At 37.9% G+C, this 19,654-nt stretch overlaps 1 protein-coding gene across 1 annotated transcript; it reads left to right on the forward strand.

Annotated features, from left to right (window-relative positions):
* The first annotated feature begins 381 nt into the window (after positions 1 to 381).
* LOC145781755 (carboxypeptidase B-like) lies at positions 382 to 9,834 on the forward strand. The gene is made up of 9 exons (XM_082593426.1): positions 382 to 464; positions 1,238 to 1,316; positions 1,595 to 1,831; positions 4,376 to 4,582; positions 5,008 to 5,113; positions 6,260 to 6,349; positions 7,042 to 7,250; positions 7,861 to 7,945; positions 9,623 to 9,834. Exons 1-9 carry the CDS (start codon positions 382 to 384, stop codon positions 9,832 to 9,834), a joined length of 1,308 nt encoding a protein of 435 aa, XP_082449552.1.
* The last annotated feature ends 9,820 nt before the right edge of the window (positions 9,835 to 19,654 follow it).

Consider the following 19,654-nt stretch of genomic DNA (forward strand, 5'->3'; position numbering starts at 1 on the left):
TTTCCTGGTGACCTCCACTGGGCAAGTCGGCCTCGTCGTAAGCTACTTGTGTTATGCAAGCACAAACATTTGAGTTGAGGAATTGCCTGTTTCTCAACCCAACAGTGCTCAGAGGCTATGAAACATCGTCAGGTCCCAGTCTGGTTGAATAACTTGGGTAGGCAATGTTATTTGCAGAAGTAAGAAAGGCTCATATCATAAGAATATACTTTAAAAAAGGGATAGAATCTTTAGTTGAAATTGTAGAATTCTCAATTGGAGATGTGAAATTAGTTATAGCCTACGATTTTCAAAATTGTTTTTTTTTCGGACAATGAAAATAGACCTGAGACCACTTTAATAAAAATCTTGTTATTAACTTAAAATCTTTGAATTTTAACTATGTCCAGCACCTTGCCAATATTAAGTATTTTGTTTAAGAACAACGCCTTTCCTGGGTGGAAGTCTGATTTATGGCACACCAAGTTAGTCCTAACAAGTAAAGCTTCTAAAAGAGAAAACTTATGCAGTATGACTTATTTTTACGTTTTGTACGTTCAGACATGGACTGACTAGTCATTAACTAAGAAAAACAAACTTTTAGTACAACTTTATGAATATGGGATTACTATTATTTTGGACGTGTAGTATAATTTTCACCGTGGCCAGTGTAAATGCGGAAAAAGTACGGTTTGATGGGTAAGTTTTCTAATCATCTTTTGCAAACTAAATTAGGCTAGCAGAGCGACACCCAGTCCGTTTTTACAAGGGATCCAACCAATCAAAGAAAACAACACAAACAAGAACATGCAAACATAAACTGAAAGCAAGATTTTTTTACTAAGGGAATGAATAATTTTCCAGCAAAAACACTTCAACAATCGGAAAACTTCATTCTACCAACTCGGTGACCGGCCCTGCGTCAAAAGCTTCTACAAGTATGCGAAACTACCAGGAATAACCAATCAAGGCTTTGTCATTCCGAGGATAAAGATTCAATACTAACCAATCCACAACACAGCATCATCATTATAGTGGAGAAGTCTCCCTAGCCAGGTGGTAAAGCTAAGACCGCATTGGTTAGCAACGTAGCCTACTGTAGCGTTGACAGGGAGTTACAGGAGGTAGCTACTTTTGGATCCCAGCCAAGGATCATTTTAGAGGTTGGGAATTTTTTAGGGGAACAAAGAAAACACCGCGTATTTGTTGGAGTATATTCTACTTTCGAATTATTCATTTTACTTTTCGCTTTTTTCAGAGATCAGTTGTGGAGGGTAATTCCCAAAAGCGAAGATCAACTTCAAACTTTGGTCCATCTCTCTGCAGTGATAAACAAAGTAATAAATTAATCTTATACTTTATAATATGTCGAATTAGTCCGCGTAACCTAAATCAAAGCACAGAAAAAATAAATGTCTCACATCAATCTTCTTTAGCTTTGGTTTTATTTCTAGTTTTCAAAATCTTTAAGCTGATATTTTTTTATAAACTTTGATAAGGATCGCACTTTACAAAGTTTTTGATTATGTAGCCTACCCTTTAATATGTTGCAGCAAATGTAATTGTCGCATTCGTCGTCAAAATAAAACAAAACTAAACTGTACCACGCTAGCAGGTGGATGTATGGAAAGCTCCAACAAGGATCAACAAGGCAGTGGACATTCGGGTGGCCAGAACGGATATCAAAACTATGAGACAGCATTTACTTCAAAAAGGAATAGAAGTGTCTGTTCTAGTGGATAACCTCCAAGAGTTAATTGATGATCATAGCAGAGATAAACGAAGCATTGTGGAGGCCAAGGCAACTAACTTGGCAGCATTTGATTATCAAAACTACCACACAGCGGAAGAAGTAAGCGAATTATTTTCATCTTAAAGTTTAAATATTTGTTTAGAGAAAAACAAATTTGATAGAGTTTTGTGTCAAGTAACAACATCGTAACCTTGTTGTTCCTGGTTCTACAATTTCAAAACAAGAGTTCATAATTTTGAATGAAAACCTCAAATGATGTTGCGCCAGTGGTTGTGTTTAAACGGATACATTCTGGAGTGATAAACAGCCAATCACACATAAATTATGACAACTATAGGATCGAGAAACTGAGCTTTAGATTTGAAAAAAAAATTGTACTTGCTTTGCCTTATTCTCTGGTGAGTTTGGTTGGTTGGTTTTGAATCTTTATCCTCGGACTGACAAAGCCTTGATTGGTTATTCCCAGTGATGTACGCGCATACAAAAAATATTGACGCCGTTAGCGTAAACGCAAACGTTCGAAAAAACATACGCCGTATGCGTCAACGCAACTTGTAAAAAAAGTTGGCGGCGTCAACGTCAGCGCATACACTAGCGACTCTAGCGTAAACTAATTTGGTTTGCTAGGTGACAAACATTCACACGGTATAAACTACTCGAAACAAACAAGTTTTATTTTGAATTTCCACAAAAAAAAAACACAAGCATCTGAAAGTGTTCATCTGACATGTTGCTGTGTTTTGGTTCCAATATGTCTTTGCTCATTGAAAACATTCTTTCAACTGCAGCGCTGGAAGGTATTGGCGTGTTGTAGAGAAAAAAATACATTAAAAAGTATGCGTTGACGCTATGCGCTAAAAAACCGCGAAAACTTTACGGCGTAGCCTCAAGCGCAAACTATCCAAAAAAATGTGGCCGCAAGCGTTAGCGCAAACAAAAAGTCTACGCCGCAAGTATGCGGCGTAGAATTTGCGGCGTAAACGTACATCTCTGTAATTCCTGATGGTTTCGCATACTTGTAGATGTAAAGGCTCTTGACGCAGGGCCGGTTACCGAGATTGGCAAAGTGAAGTTTTCGATTCTCGAAGTGTTGTTGCCGGGAAGTTATTCCATCCATTGAATGCCGCTGAATGGAGAGCAGTCCTGAAATGCGTTGCTCAAGCGCACACCCCGAGAGTCGATCTGACGCCGCGTGATCTTGAGCCGGGCGCGTTTTATAATTTACTGTTCCGGATTGAGTCCACCTTGTTACCGATTGGTTTCTATTTGGTCTTTTTTGTTCCGAACTAGGTACAATTTGTTCCGGATCTGTTCCCTCTTGGTCTTTCTGAATTGGATCAAAGTTTTTCCTAATTGGTTCCTTCTTATTGGTTTATTTTATGTAAAACTGGGCGCAAAGTGTTCCACGTTCCTCCTTGGTCCAGATAGAATCAATTTTTCAGGATCGGGTCCATCTTGTTTCGAACCAGGTGCAAATTTCTCCAGATTGGTTCCTTCTTGGTCCAGAGTGGACCAAACTTGTTCAGGATTGGTTCCACTTTGTGCCGAATGAAATTGAGCCTGAACAAGTTTAGCACTAGGATTTATTTTCAGAGCCGCATATATCGTTTGGTGATAAATGTTGAGTTTCTGTGTCAGAAAAACCCATAACGCAAATCACAAGGGTCGATATTGAGATATTATAGGCTCTGTTGCAATCGGCTATCTGTCACAGCTACTCAGCTAATTGGGTAAGGCAGGACTTTAGTTTTTGAAAGTAGTGTTGAAAGTGTAGTTAATTAGACATCACTTATGTTGCAAAATATTTTATTGTCATGCATATTCGTAAATCTTTTGTAAGTTATATATTACGATATCGAACATTTTTAGTAATATTGAAACTCTTTACCGCGGGTAGGCTACGCTTCAAATTTTCTGTGAACTAATTCTGAAAGCAACATTTGTTTTCTTGTAACCATGGTATAATAAACCCTTTACTAAGGTTTGTCCAACGAGACAAATATTTGCCTAAATTAAGTCAATACACTCAACAGCCTTTAATTTACCTTTGTATAAATTATAATTTCGCTTTCGCCCTATCAGCTGGTGATTGACGAACGTCATTAGACGAGTTAAATAAATAAAATACTTACTAAATAAAATACTACTCCGGTTTTCATAACACTAATCAATTATTACGTTAAAGCCAACTTTGCGATTGCATCTGGCAATGTCGTTTATTAACGCCCACTCAAAGTAACCTACTAATACTTTCCTGTTGTTATCCAAAATAGCCTAATTGAAAATTAATTTTGATAGTCTGAAAATGCTGTAAAAATTATCAAGCTCTCAAGCATCTTTCTCATTTCACTAGTAGATCCAGGGGAGAGCGACAGGGGTGATCAACACATCCCAGCCTAAAACACAGACAAATAAACTTTATTCACCTTGTATTTGCAAGCTCGGATTAACGTAGACCTACTTTGCAAACTTGCCATTTTAATAAATTTGTTTTCATTATTAGATTCTAACAAACTTTTCCTATCATTGTGTTTTGTTGAAACCCCTCCATCCCCCCTAGAGCTACTTGCTTGATCCGCCCCTGATTAGTTTATTGATTTAGTTCGTTTATATTTGTTTTATCTTTCAATTAACTAATTATAGATTGAAGACTGGATGGACCTTGTGGTACTCGAATATGCTTACGTCAGCAAATTTCAAATTGGCGTGACTTACGAAGGCAGACCAATCAACGCTTTGAAAATATCAAAATCAAGCTCCAATTCAAGCACCCCATCAATTTACGTTGATTCATTGATGCACTGCAGGGAGTGGATCGCTACTGCATCTTTGGTATATGTTTTCAAAGAGGTAAACACAAACAGAGATTTTTTGAAATGACATCGAGGTAGTTGAAGACTTTGACGAAGTGTCTTGTTTAACCAAGTCACTGTCAGTTGCCAATAAGACATCAATGCTTTAGACATGTCTCAAACGGATAAATTTTACATCATTTGTTGGACATTTTCACTACTCAGTTACGCAATCCAATAAATGACCTGGTAGTCTATTATTTTGATGTACTTGCCTTTTTTTTATAACGTTAATGAACATTTTCAATGTGTTATTTTTATGTGTTTTTGATAAGGTTTTCTTAATAAATATTTTCAGGTTTAGATCTCATGGAAGTGCTGTATAAAAAATCATCAGCAGCAGTTGTCATTTTAATAGCAAATAGTAGTCAATATAATATATTTGCAAGCCTGCCATTTTAAAGAGTGTGTTTGCATCATTAGATTCTGACAAACTCTTCCTATTCTTGGATGACCGAAGGCATGGATTGGTACTTCGTGCCTATGGTAAACGTTGACGGCTACATATACACCTGGGTAAGCACGTTAAGCACCAGCTCAGTGGACGAGTGGTTAACGCATTCGGTTGTAGTGCTAGTAGATCTGAGTTCGATTCCAGGTCCAGTCATCCCAAAGACTTTAAATGCTCTAACGGTTGTGATTTTTCTTGCATGACCCGGTGAGGATAAGTTGGGCCAAATGTGATGACATCGTAAATAGGCGTATGATGGAAAACTAAAAATAAGGTCACCCAGGAAAAAAGCGTGAAATAATATACATTTCACATTGCGAGACAAACAGCCAAGTTGTTTATTTAGACCTGAACATTGGTGTGAACTTTAATATGAAACAGGAGGTTCGACAATGATGCGTCTCGGGTGCTTTCACAGTGATCTCTTCTTAAAGGATTTTAAGCTTGCTTCATATTACTGTACAGTGTACACTTTGCATATCTTGGATGTTGAAACCAAAGACTGGTTGCTCTCTAGTAGCCTTCCTGTGCAGGCCAAAGACATCGTGAATCTGGGGTGGTAAACGGATATAAACCCTCGGTCTCTGAGGCTCACACGACGACGACGATTTGCTTCGCTGCTTGACCATTTTGAATTCTAGTTGGTCACAGCGGTAAACTATAATCTCTTCGTGGGAAAATTGTAACATAAGATTCCCGGATCCGTTCGTCTGTATGTGATGACCGAAAAAGAAATACTCTTTTGAAACGTCTATTCAAAAAGTGTATTTCTGTAAAATTAGCCCGCGGCTATCGAAAATGGGGTGCAACGCGATACACCACTAAAAACTTGTCACTACAATCCAAACTACTTAGATAAAAGACGGAAATTTTGTCCAGCTAGCAAGCAATAAGCAAAACAGTTAAATATGCGACCAACTTCCAAGTAACAATTTTAAGAATGATCAGAATACATTGCAATATCTCAAACGCACGTAAGCAGTTAATGTGACGCAATAATGAAAGGAATTGTCAAGCAATTCAAACAGGTGTTCAAAAGTGATGATGCAATGTTTCATCAGGTCTTACGAACGATGGTGCAATATTGGCTCATTTTTTAGGAAAAATTCCATGACGTAACACGCTAAGATTCAGTAGACCTGAACGGTTTTATAAGACGTTTGATTTGGTGAAAATTGTCCGTAACACTAGTAGCGCACCATTTAATGTTTCTGTAGTCAACAGATCGACTTTGGAGGAAGACTAGAAGCGAGCAAGGCACACTGAGATGCTTTGGTGTAGACCCGAACCGGAACTTTGATGATCACTGGAACGGTACTTAGCCTACGTTGATTACGCAACTGTCAACTTTAAAATAGTTACATATAGTCAGAGCCATTAAGAAGATATTAACAATGAGATCCTTGGGCCCTAAAAACGCTGTAATCAAAGAATATGCTGTGATTTCTTCTTGTTTCCGACCCCTTAAAAGGCTCCTGACCTCTAAAATTATAAAGGGCTCAGGTCCAAAGGTATCTCCATGTCAACGCTACTGACTGTGAGTTTCAAAATTGTTACAATAGTTTCTGCTGTGTAATGATTTTTTACTTTTACAAACTGTAAATGTCATGAAAGCTTATTATGGCATTTTAGAATTCGATACGATGCTAAATTGGTTAATCAAAGCTCAACTTGCAGTTATAGTTGTTACTGATTCATAAGAGATGATATACCCTCTACAGCTTTGCTGCCAAGAAAACGCTGAATTAGAAAAAACTGAGTAATTACAAAAAACGAACACGGAAATATTTAAACAATATGTGGAAAATTAAATTAATCTTGAAACTAAAATAGAAAAATTTAATTTTAAATTAAAGAATTGAATTTTAAATTTGAATTTAAGCTATATGTGAAGTTTTTAGTTTTGTGACATTTTACCTGAAAGTTTTTAGGGTTTAATATTTAAAAAAACTTTAATTTATAAATCTTGTTTCTCTCTTGGAATCGCTTTCCGATTTTTCGTTTAGGACCAGACGGATCGAGTTCCGAGCCATGTTCATCAATCTACCGCGGTCAGTTTCCCGAATCGGAATCGGAGAATCGACACTTAGCGCGATTCATCGCTGAGCACAACGACACAATTAAAGCCGTCATCACTGTCCATTCTTACGCGCAATTGATTCTTTACCCGTACAATTTCGATTTGGGGAAATACCCACCAAATAATGACGAGCAGGTAGGCACGAAATCAAAGTGACGTCATACGAAACAGGGCTGCAGAGTCGAAATGAGAATGAAACTAGTATTTCAGAGTCGATCCTAAGAAATTATGGTTGAATTCGAATACTTTGGCTTGACTCATTGACGTAGGTAAAGGCAAAATTTTGGAGGGGGCAGAAGGAACTATTAGGGGGGTAAATTACAACTATAGACAGCCACTTTATGTGGGCCAGATCTGGTAAAGATCTTGACCAGATAAAGTGGTTGTCTGGGAATGGAATCGAAGTGTTGTAACAGCATTAAAACATATTGTTTTGAGGGGCAAGATAAAATTTGCAAGCTCCCATAACTACGTCCCTGACTTGACTATGAAGTCGTGATTCCTTGTAAAATTGTAAAAAAAAAAAATTCTTTCTGTTTTTTACCTACTTGCGTGTTGTGCTTATGCATTGGGCTGGATATAAGCTTAAGCTGATATTAACGGATAGCAATTTATTAATCCAAACAAAAGAACTAGATTGATCTGCCGATGGTTCAAACAAAAGAAAGCACAAAATCTGTCTAATTTTTCAATTCAAATATTTCAATTTGTTGTTTGTTGATCTATTGTTACAAAACTATTGCAGAATGCAACCGCCCGAGCAATGAGTGAAGCAATGTATCAAGTGCACAACGTGACTTATGAATATGGTCCAGGCGCAGAAACACTGGGTACGTTGTTTGTTGCATGACTGTTGCATCACTACTACGTCACATTGGGTTTGCAATCGTGAGTCAAAAAAACGCTGGAGAGAAGAAGGATATTTTGTGGGAATTTGATTGTGGGAATTTTTTTTCCGCAAACTAAGAAAGCATTTTTGAGAGCTTATCCCTGGCAGTTTCGCATACTCGGCTTTGAACCACTGACGAAGGCCCAGTCACCGAGTTTGACAGAGTAAAGTGATTGTCGTGAAATTATTTCATTCACAAGAGATTGCTGAATAGAGAGCGGTCTTTTAAATGCTTTGGTAAAGTGCACACTCCGAGAGTCGAACCAGCGCCGTTTGCTCTTGCAGTTTTGTCGTTTGTTAAGTCAGGCGCTTAATCAATCCAGCTATCTCTGACAAATCTTTAGATAAGTAGGCTGTTTTAGGAATGATCTGAAAAGAATGGGGACCTCCTCTGATAGCTTATTGATGCAACGCAATGTCAGGTACTGTACATTTAACGTATAATATTGAGTCATGCACTTGAAGGACGGTGCTCCATTCTGCGGTATGCAGACAGGGAGGTCTAGGAGGTACTTTTTGACCCGGGCCAGGAATGATTTTAGAGGCCTGTAATCTTTCCAAGGAGCCGGGAAATGAAATAAAACACCGCGTATTGTTTTGATATAACTCTTTTTTCTCAAAAGTATCTTGATTTTGGGCCCGAGGGTCTTATTGGTACCGGGCCTAAATTATCCTCCCAACGGGCCTGGCGGTGTGTGTGGTAGATTGAATGATTTACAGGCAACAACAAATGGCAACTTTGTTAATTCGGTGACTCCACCTACGTCATTGGTTTGAAGTATGCAAAACAAAGAGGCTTTTTCAATTCTAGAATAAAAATTATCACGTTCAATTCACCGGAAAGTAGTTGCAAACGTAACAGACTGGTTACTAACTACATAAGTCATCAGGTGCTTATGATGTTTGCAAAATCTGTTCAGCATTGGCGGAGCTTGAGAACTTGGTAGGCACTTTGACATAGGACAGTTTTCCTTGCGAATCAGCTGATTTCAGTCATGCGACTCAGCACGTGATATTCTGACCGATTTACTCAAAAGATTTTTGATACAAAGAAAATTAAGTGAGTGTATCGCCACAAGCAGCGTGGCCTAATGGGTTAAAGTTAGGGCAAGGGGATGGTCATTTTTGTAGCTATCGGCAACTTTCATTTTGAGACAAAAGTCCAGTTGTTGAATTGGAATTATAAAATTTGCCAAAGTGGTGGCAACGTTTCGAACATTTTTAAGTCCATTTATTGGGATTGTTTGGTATGTGGCCACGTGATGCGTAAAGGTTAAGGTCCAATAGTGGTGCCACACTCAGTTACTGAGCTTCGGGGCCTGATGAGAAGATAAGCTCTCATTATACTGTACGCCCTATGAACTAACAAGAGTAGAATAGCCAGTTCTTTCTTCCCGGAGACCTTTTCTTTGGCAATTACTTCCTCTCCATTTATTACACCCTAAGTAGAAGTGAGCGATGTTTATTTAAACTATCTTGCCCAGATAGTAAAATCTGTTTAATTCAACGTCTACAGACTTTAAATCAATGTAAAAATGACTGATTTTGCTGTCTAGATGTGTGCAATTGTATAGAAAAAAATCCGATAGTAATCTGAGCTTAATTGCATTTTCATCAGCTGTTGCGACCGGAGTCACAACTGACTGGACACAAGCGACGGCAAACATTGACATCAACTTCACGATTGAATTACGAGATACCGGAACATACGGATTTGTTCTTCCGGCGGATCAAATTATTCCTACTGGCGAAGAGCTGTTAGCTGGATTTGTGGTTTTAGCAGAGCATGTGCAAGCCAAGGACAACAAAAAAGCGTCTGAAAATCTTTGAAAATTATTTTGCGAACTTGTCACTTCAAAAATTCAGTGTTTGCTTTCGAAATGGGGCCACTAGGGGTCGTAGTGAGTTGCACCATCCAGGGTTACACGTGTACTGATGTAGATCCATCTGCTGCCCAGTGCAATTGAGCTCTCAAATGTCTGGGTCCTCATCAAACCAGACGTCGTGCAAAGTAGGATAAAAAAAAACACTGTAAAAAAAGCAATACTGCATATTTGTTTGAAATTTATCAAATCGGCACAAAAGGTTCACTATCCGTCGTTAGCGCTTATTCCATATGCAAACACACCGCGTTGCTTTCACTTTACACAGAATGTGCACCAAGTAGTGACGTACCCGTCGATTGTGACAAATTTTCACATCACAAGATGACAATGAAGCAATGCTTGAAAAAACAGAAAACGCTTTTTTTTCAACTTATCAGAAAGTCTTTTAATAAGACAATTAAACGACAATCGACAAATGTAATAATAACAATTTATTTCACACCAGCAGAGTGCAAAATAGCGTCAATAAAAAGTCTCCACAATTGGCGATTTTCAGCCAACTGTCGCAGTTTTTCCGGGCTGTGATCTGTAAGGGAACGAACTCTTCGCATGAAAGAATTCACTTTGTATTCTTTGCGTAGGACATTTTAAAACGTGGAAACGAAGCGCTACCGAACAATCGGTTACAGTTCTTTTAAGGCAGTAGCATAAGCAGAGTTATATACTAAGGGAAATATAGGCAAAGCGGTCCGATGTCCAATTGCAGATTCCTTGTTTGTGAAGCAAGCTAGCCCACAAGCTATGAAGTTATCGGGCATTTGCTTTGCGGAAGCAATAGTTAATTGGTCCTTTGTGCGGCTATTCCAGTTGCGTTCCTGATGATAAATCAAACATATCTTGAAATTAAACTAAGATAAAAATAGAAATACAATTTTTGTTGATGAAATTGCTAGAGTGTGTCTTTTCTTCCAGTTATATGTACACTTGACTTTGTACCACCGCTGTCATTGCTCGCTGTTTTTCACGTTGCGGTCGCTTTGTATGAGATCGGTATCCGCTAGGTGGCGGTCTTGAGCGTCCAGAAAAACAGTTTTCATCAGAAGAAAATCCTAAAAGCATACAAAATAAAACTTCACATAAAATTAGATCTTTGTTCAAAGAAACAAATTTATTTAATTTTATAAATCAGGCGTTTGTATCAAGCACGGTTGTGGGTTTGACGCCTAACTGAAGACGATTCTTCCCCTTTTTATTTCAATGTTGTTCTTTCAAATGAAAAATAATGGCATTAGGCAACTTTGTGTGACACAGCTTTGGAGCATGTTTGTAATACGTATTGTTTTAATTTCAACATCTGATGCTTTTGTTATTTATCTGCCTGTTTTTACATCGAATTTTTGTATTTTAACGCTGTAGGTTGAAAATGACGTGCGTTTTAACATGAAAACACAACAGAAAGTTTACGACAAGATATGGCCGGATGCTGGCAAGGTTGTATGTTTTACAACATTGCTTCCATACTTTATGGTCGAACTTTCAATTCATTTTCAGTATTTTAAGAGAGAATTAAATCGGTTACCACTCAACCTTATAATTCATACAAAAACTACATTCAGCGCAACAGTTTTTATGCTGTTTCGATGTTATGGTACGTTGAATGGCAAAAATGTTACATGAGAATGACATTATTATTACATTTCATCATCCTGAAAATAGCGCCACAAATTCAATACATGGCCAAGAACGTGGCCATGGGGAGGCTTGGGGAAGCAATCGCCCCCTAAAATTTTATTTTCTTTATGCTCATCCAAAAAATAGGTTTTTAACTCTATCACAACGTTTTAATGACATTGTGTTACATGTTGAGTGACGTTTCATGAATGCTTGGCTGCAATTAGTAGCTATATTTTTAAGATACCGGTACTACCTGTATAACGAACTCTTTAATTTCAAATATTAAAATGTTTGCCCCCCAACAATTGCTTTTGATTTCCCCGAAATTTTCTCTCTAGCTCCGTCACTGATTTCGGTAACCTAACTTAACTGTGTAGCCCATGCACAGTAGCATAAACAGTATAGCATAATAGTAATTTATACTGTGTAGAAATAGCATAGAAAGGACAGGCCTACTTGTTTTTTGTTCTGTTGCACAAGCATTTTAATTAGGCCTATAGGCAGTGGCGTACGTAAAAGAGGGAGGAGGAGAGCATTTGGTCATGTCCGCTACCTTCCAAAAATTTATCTCAAACTTGTGCAGCCTATAAGATATTAAAGTGTTACTCTTGTCAAAAATCTTCAATTAAATCGAATGGCCTTCCCTCGTTACAAATCCTGCGTGCCCCACTGAGTCTAAGTTTACAACCTTGCCCCAAACGTTAAATAAGCAGCCAATGTCTAAAAACGTTGCTATTGTTGCTTACATGACTTTTCTGCATTTCAAATAAAATTATCGTTTTTAAATTTAGTTTTTATTGATAACTTAGATGTCGATACAACGTCTTTCCACTAGTCTAGTTTTCACTTATATAGTCTGTAGTCCGCGATGGCGTCCTTTTTCACAGTCCACGCAACCAACTGTTCGAAAAAGGTAACTTGGTTGTTTTCAGCTCAAATCAGTCGTAGTTAAAATGTATTGTTACAAATATTATTGTGATTTTCATATTTTGCACAAAAAATAAACTGTTTTTTTTTACGTTTTCACCTTTTCTTGTTGAAGACGCTTTTGAGGAGCTGCAGTTGATTTGCGATCCAGAAATGGCGGAAAGTTGGGAATGGCTGGCTGGTCCACTGCTTCCCAACCTCTGGTTTGTGTCCAAAGGAAAAGAGCTGACTCTTTGCATTTGGCTTTCCTTCGGGCATTTACAATGGTTGGTATGCAGTGGCGAGGGGTTGTATATCGGGAGGTTTGCTAGCCTCGTACGATGTACTTCACGGTACGCAGAACAAGAGAAGCGAGATGTGGCAGACCTGTGGTGGCCATCAAGGTTGGATTCAGGATCTGCATTAACAACGTCTCGGTCTTTTTTGCATTTTCGAAAAAATCTTGCTGCACAAGCGGATAAGATGCAAGTCAATATTAAGCTTCCAAGAAGCAAGCCTACGATAATTGCTGCTGATGCTTCCATTGTAAAACTCTCTCGAAAACCTAAACAAATCGTGAACAGTTCAGAAGAAATACAAAACAGAATCGTACGTCAACAATCGTTTGTTATAATTTTGGTTTCTTTTAGAAGCGTGTGCAGGGCATCCTTTGGGCCATACCCCTCCCCTTCCAAAGATTTTCTCAAGCCCCTCGGCCCAATCAGCCCCGTTACAACATCCTACGTACGCCCTTGTAAGCAATATAGGCTGTTCTATTGGTGACGTTTTGGTCAGCAGTTGCAAGTGCAAGATTTTCTTTTATGATTTGATCCCAGTAAAGAATCATTAGTCATCAAATCAGCTTATATGTTATTGTCATCAGAATGGGGATGAAAATCTTTTCTTGACAAGGATTTTGAAGCTGGAATACTGATGCACTTTGGAGAGCCACTCCGCTTTAAGCACAAGCTGTGCTCTGTGCAGTCGAAACAAAAGCATCTGAAGAAAGCTACCAGTAATTTTTCAGCTTGGTTCAAACTGCGCTGTGTAGGAATTCATGGTGTTATGATTTTGCATGAATCACTTGCATGGCGTTGTCTACTGTAGATCTATGTGGGATTAGCACTTAGCAGGCACTATACCTACAGTAGGCTACAACAGTTGAATGTATAATTATTTTATGTTAAAACTGCCTGTTATTTAATTTTAAGATTGTTACGCAAACCTACTACTAGTAGCATCAATAGCATGTGTATGCTTGACATTATTTTAATTGACCATCCATCTTGTCTACTTTTCAGAAGTTGTAGCCTATGCGACATGCGTGTTATTTTGAAACCCTGAATAAAGGCTACCACTTCATCAACCTTCTTGTTTCGAAGTGAGCACTTAGATAAAGCGATTGGTGGAACAATGCAGCATTGTAGCTATATCGCCTCGCGACAAAAGCAGCGTAGAGTACAGTAATTGCTCTTTTTAATGAGATAATAGTTCTGCACGACGCTGCTAGTGGGTGGAACACGAGTCTTTCCAAAAACTGAGAGATCTTTGGTGCTGTATTTGGACTTTATTGCAGTGATACAACGCCTACTAGATTTTGAATCAGCAGAAAATGCTGACGTGACAACAAAAGCGAACGCCCAGTCAATGGATATACTTTTTGTTAAGAGACATTAGGATGATTACTTTGTAATTCACATAGTTTTTGGCTGTTTATTTTTAAAAATTAGCAAAATTTCTTTGTAGTTACGTACTTTATTAATCTGTCACAAAGTCAATATTTCTAAGTTATGTGTAACATTCAAATCGTAAATACATCGGTTGCTTATAACTTGGTATAAGACTATTTATGAAAAGGCTGTAACTTTCACCATACCATAATAATGGTATATTATAACCATATTACAGTATATATGCTATATTATAGCCAGGGATACCAAAGTTTCACGAAAGTAAAATTTGTAAAACAAAACGAACAATGTAGCCTAAAAGTTGAAGTCCAAGAAATACGAAAATAGAACAGTATAGTGGGGAGTCCAGAACATTTTTCTTCTCAGAAAATTCTGAAAAATTAACCTTGGTTTGGTGGCTTTTTGTGCGTTTTTAGGTCCAACAATTTTTTTTATCATAAAGCACACTTGTATTTGACCAAACTCATTAAAATTCAAAATAAGACTTCGTTAAAAGTTTGATTTGACCTACTTTACATTAAAATTGAATTAACGTTTTAAATATACTCTTTACGACCAAAAGTCTAGGTTTCTTTGCATTGAAATTGCGTTGTTTTTCCAGTGTGCGCGCACCTATTGTTCAATTTGTTTGATTGGCTTGCTCGCATTTTGCATTTCAGATGAGAGTTGAAGGCTTGACGTCATGCTTCTTCAGTTGTTCAGTGGCTGTTTTTTATTCCAGCCCAGGGATGGCGCCATCTTACCGGACGGCCCGGACTCCTTAGCTTCTATAGCCTTCGCTACAAAAGATTTCAATAACTTAATTATTGATGAGTTGTAGCCGATACCAAGTGTTGTGTAGTGTTTCAAAAAAAATGAAACTAGCTTAGGTTACCCCACTTTCTCCTAGAATATACCAGAAAAATTTTACCTTACCTACAATAAAATAAGCAATGAGTTTATCTCGCAATGTTGCATTATTTTCTTAGTTGTTGAGAAAGGGATCATCATCATCATCATTATCAGCCGGTCATGCCACTGCTGGCAGATGGCCTCCACATATGTTTCCACACCATTCTGTCTTTTGCTGTTTTCATCCAGGTGATGCCAATCTTTTCTTCTATGTCATCTCGCCATCTTCTTTTTGGTCTCCCTCTAGTTCTTCTTGCATATCTTGATGTCCATTCTGTGGTTATCTTGGCCCATCTGTTGTCTTTCATTCTTGCTACATGTCCCGCCCATTGCCACTTTAGGTTTGTTGCTGTTTCTGTGACATCTTTGATACAAGTTTTGTTTCTGATGACTTCATTTCTAATCTTGTCTTTTCTATTTATGTTTAGTATTATTCTTTCCATGTTCCTTTGCGCGCTGCCAGTTTTCTTGTTTGTTGTTTTGTGAATGACCATGTTTCTGCTCCGTATGTTAATGTTGGCAATATTACTGTGTCCATCATTTTTCGTTTTAAGCTAATTGGAATATTCTTGCTCTTTAAAAAAGTGTTAGGCTATATTGACCAAATCTTCTCCAGTCTGATGTTATTCTTTGGGTGATCTCAGTTTCGATGTCGTTTCCTGGTGTTATCATTTTCCCTAGATATTTGTATTGATCAACCTCCTCTATCTTTTCTCCATCTATCAAAATACCCGTCCTTGGTTGTTTCCCTGCTATCTCGTTACACATTATTTTTGTCTTTTTCTTGTTCATCTTCATTCCATCTCGTTTCCCTTCTCGATTCAGTTCCTCAACCAATTGTTGCAGAGTACATTCTGACTGTGCAAAAAGGATGATGTCATCTGCAAATCTGAGATTGGTCAGCAGTTGTCCATTAATGACAAGTCCAGTCTCAGATTTCAGCCTCTTGAATATCTCTTCAACTGCAGCTGTAAACATAACAGGTGAAAGAGTGTCACCTTGGCGCACCCCTTTCTGAATCTTTATTTTATCACTTAATTTCTCGGTTCTGATTTGTGCAGTGCCATTTGTGTATGTATTTTTGATAATGTTTACTATTTTATCTGATATACCATGAATTTGAATTGCATTAAAAACAGAGGAGTGCTTGATGGAATCAAATGCCTTCTCATAATCAACAAATGCCATAAATATGGGTAGTTGGTATTCATTCATCTTCTCTAAGATCTGCCCAACTGCGTGCAGGTGATCAATGCAAGAGAATCCTTGTCTGTAAGCTGCTTGTTCAGGGGGTTGGTTTTCATTTAGACTGCTGCTTATTCTGTTCTTGATGATTTTCATAAATAGTTTGTAAATATGAGAAAGTAGGCTAATGGGGCGATAACTTGCAAGGTCTTTCTTGTTTCCTTTTTTAAAGAGAAGAGTCATTATAGCATTCTTCCATTGTTCTGGCACTTTTTCGGTTTCGATCACGTTGTTAAATAAGTCACAAAACAAAACTTTTCGAGTAGAATATCCCCTCCTGCTTTTACCATCTCTATTACTATGTGGTCTTCTCCGGGTGCTTTTCCATTTTTCATCTGTTGGACTGCCTTTTCAACTTCGCTTTTCAGAATTGGAGGAATTTGTTCGACTGGATTTTTAGTGACAATGTTTTGTGTTTGATCATTATATAATGTTTGATAGAAATCAGCACATCTTTCAATTATCTTTTCTCTGTTTGATGTTTCTGAGGTTAAATATCTGTTGTTACTGTTCCAGACAATGGTTCACCTAATCAAACGTCATATAAAAACCGTTCAAGTCTACTGAATATTACGTCATGCAAATTGCTAGAAAATGTCCAAATATTGCACCATCGGTCGTAAGACCTGATGAAATATTGCATTAGCCGCTTGAACACCTGTTTGAATGACTTCATAATTGTCTTTCATTATTGCGTCACAGTTACTGTCTACGTGCATTTGAGATATCGCAAATTATTTTAGTCATTCGTAAAATTGTTTGTTGGAAGTCAGTCGCAAGTTTAACTGTTTGCTTGGTGCTTGCTAGCTGGACAAATTTTCCATCTTTTATCCAAGTAATCTGTTCTGTAGTGACAGTTTTAGAGGCGTACGGTGTTGCGTCTCATTTTCGATAGCCGCGGGCTAATTTTACAGGAATACACTTTTGAATAGACGTTTCAAAAGAGTGTTTATTTTTCGGTCATTACATGCAGACGAACGAATTTGGGAATCTTATGTTACAATTTTCCCACGAAGAGATTATGGTTTACCGCTGTGACCAGTTACAACAATACAACAGACAAATGTACTATGCTTAAGATAGCTATAAACTATATGAAACTTTGACGCTATCTTCGCTTACGCCTAGCATAGCTTCAGCATCCCGATCAACTTTGAGCTGAAAATATTTACTTTTTGGTCCAAAAAATGGCATTTTTCTTACTGTATAACCTTGTATAACTTGAACGGCTGCTAAAGCAAGATGGACGCAGTTACCTATAATGTTTATTGTTTCTAGCAATTAATCTTCACGAAGTCATGCTTGACTAGTCAGAAAACAATGGTGACTCAACTAACCCACTGACTCAACTAACACCACCTTCCCCCCAGATGCTCTCCTTGTCTTCTTGTTTCTGCTAGACCAATTATTTGCCACTTCATCCTTGCTTTATTTAGCTCGTGCGTTAATTCTAAAAGCCTGTCTTCATCTTTTAAGCTTCTTACATTATACATAGAGATGTAGATTTTGGGAACCGGGAGATTCTTTGCACCCTCTGCCTTTCGGCTGCCGGAGACTAAGGGCCTTTTTGAATGTGTGTTCATCTTTCATTGTGGGTTTGAACCTTTACTCACCACGCTGGTTCAGTGCGGGTTGGTGAGTGCCTGCAACTTGATTAAGCAGCAGGGCTATGCAACAGGTGGTACAGGATTACATTTTACCTGTAGCAGATCTACTAATGATCATGACCTGAGAAAGGGATAAGAAGGCTTTTATTATTTCTAACAAGCAATAGAAGGGCTTCTGTTTATCGTAAATAATCTCTGTTTATCGTAAAATGACTATTGGCACCGATTGTAGTTTAATAAATCTTGTTATGATAATCTGCATTGCGCTATTAGCATCAGGCCTGGATATTCACTGCATGCTCATGGTTAGTTGTTAATTCAACTATCCGTATAGCTTACTTGCTTTACACCTAGCCTACTGCAAAAGGTTTTGTTAAGTTAAACAGCTTGCTGGTAACTTTTCCACTGTCTTTTCAAACAAGTATTCTTTAAATATGCTTTACGTAAAATTAGCTAACTGCCTTATGTAGCTGACTGTACAAGCTGCACTACAAAACTTTCTGCAATTTTGAAAAGAACCGCGTGTTTAACGGGCTACAAACTACCACCATGGTAGTGTCGTGAGAATAAGCCAATCGCTACGAGCTTTCGTATCCCCTTCGTTAGATATCCCTGTTGAGTTGAGGTCAGGTGACAAATTTCTACCCCATAAATCCACTGCGGAAATCCTACGTACCCAATGCAGTCGATCAGGTTTATAAATTGGGATCGAGAAAGCAAAGCAAGCAAGAAACTTTTGCAAAGTGAAAAAAATTATTCTCAATTTTTTTAGAGGCGTACGTGATCAATTACGGTACCTTTCTGGATTCTGCTACTCACACTAGGGATAGGGTCTATATAGCCAACTGAAAATAACATCATCAAATCTTTTTCCATTAAGTTCGTTTTGAGGGTTTGTCTAAACTCTAAAGCAATTTCATGGTTTGTTCAAAAACAGTGAAGTTTGCAACTCAGTGTAATTTTTTATATTTAAAAACATAAAATTAATAAAAAAAAACTACTGGTTCAGTTCAGATCAGATGGCCATAGCCCTAAGAAAAGCGTAGGGATTTCTTTCTAGAGTAGCTTAATTGCTGTTCATAATCTTCAGAGAGATCAAGGGCTGCCAAAAGGGCACCACTGCGCAACCGACGGCATGCCTTTAAGTGTTTTGCCAAAGACACAGCCAAATGCTCTAAAGCGACGTCGAACCGGCATCCTTTTGAAAGTCGAACCATGGCTCTCATCACTCCGCTATGCAGCCGGCACTATCGGTAGCCTACGTTAAACAAATTTAAAAAAACCCAAACAATTCACCACCAATGATTGCGAATTAGGCTATCGATCGCAGGTTATTTCAAGAAGAGATAAACGCACCAAATGAACTTACCATAATGCAGCATTAGTATCAGTGTCTTTTGCATATGACCAACCTTTCAGCATTTTATTAAAAAAATATGGGAAAACTCTATCGTCTTTAAAGAGGATCAGAGTTGCCAGTTTCCGATGCTTTCCAACAGAATTGGGTAAGCTTTGTGTTGGAGACTGGAGTCGTGAGAAAGTTATAGTACTTCGGTATTTTTTTTCATTTGATTTTGTTCCATTTTCACCACATTTTTTATTTTGACTATATGTTGCGCAAATTTGTCATTATTTGGGCTATCTTGAGACGTTTTTCATGACTTGTGACGATTGAGTTACTTTTGGGCTATTTTTCAGTTGCAAATAGGCTAGAAATTTTATAAACATCTGGCAATCTTGAAGAGGATTTGATTTAAACAAATTTTTGAGTGGACGTCTGTTACTGTTACTCTGGAGCACATGACCTGAT

This window comes from Aplidium turbinatum, chromosome 13, assembly GCF_918807975.1.
Source record: "Aplidium turbinatum chromosome 13, kaAplTurb1.1, whole genome shotgun sequence".
In the NCBI taxonomy this organism is placed as follows: Eukaryota; Metazoa; Chordata; class Ascidiacea; order Aplousobranchia; family Polyclinidae; genus Aplidium; species Aplidium turbinatum.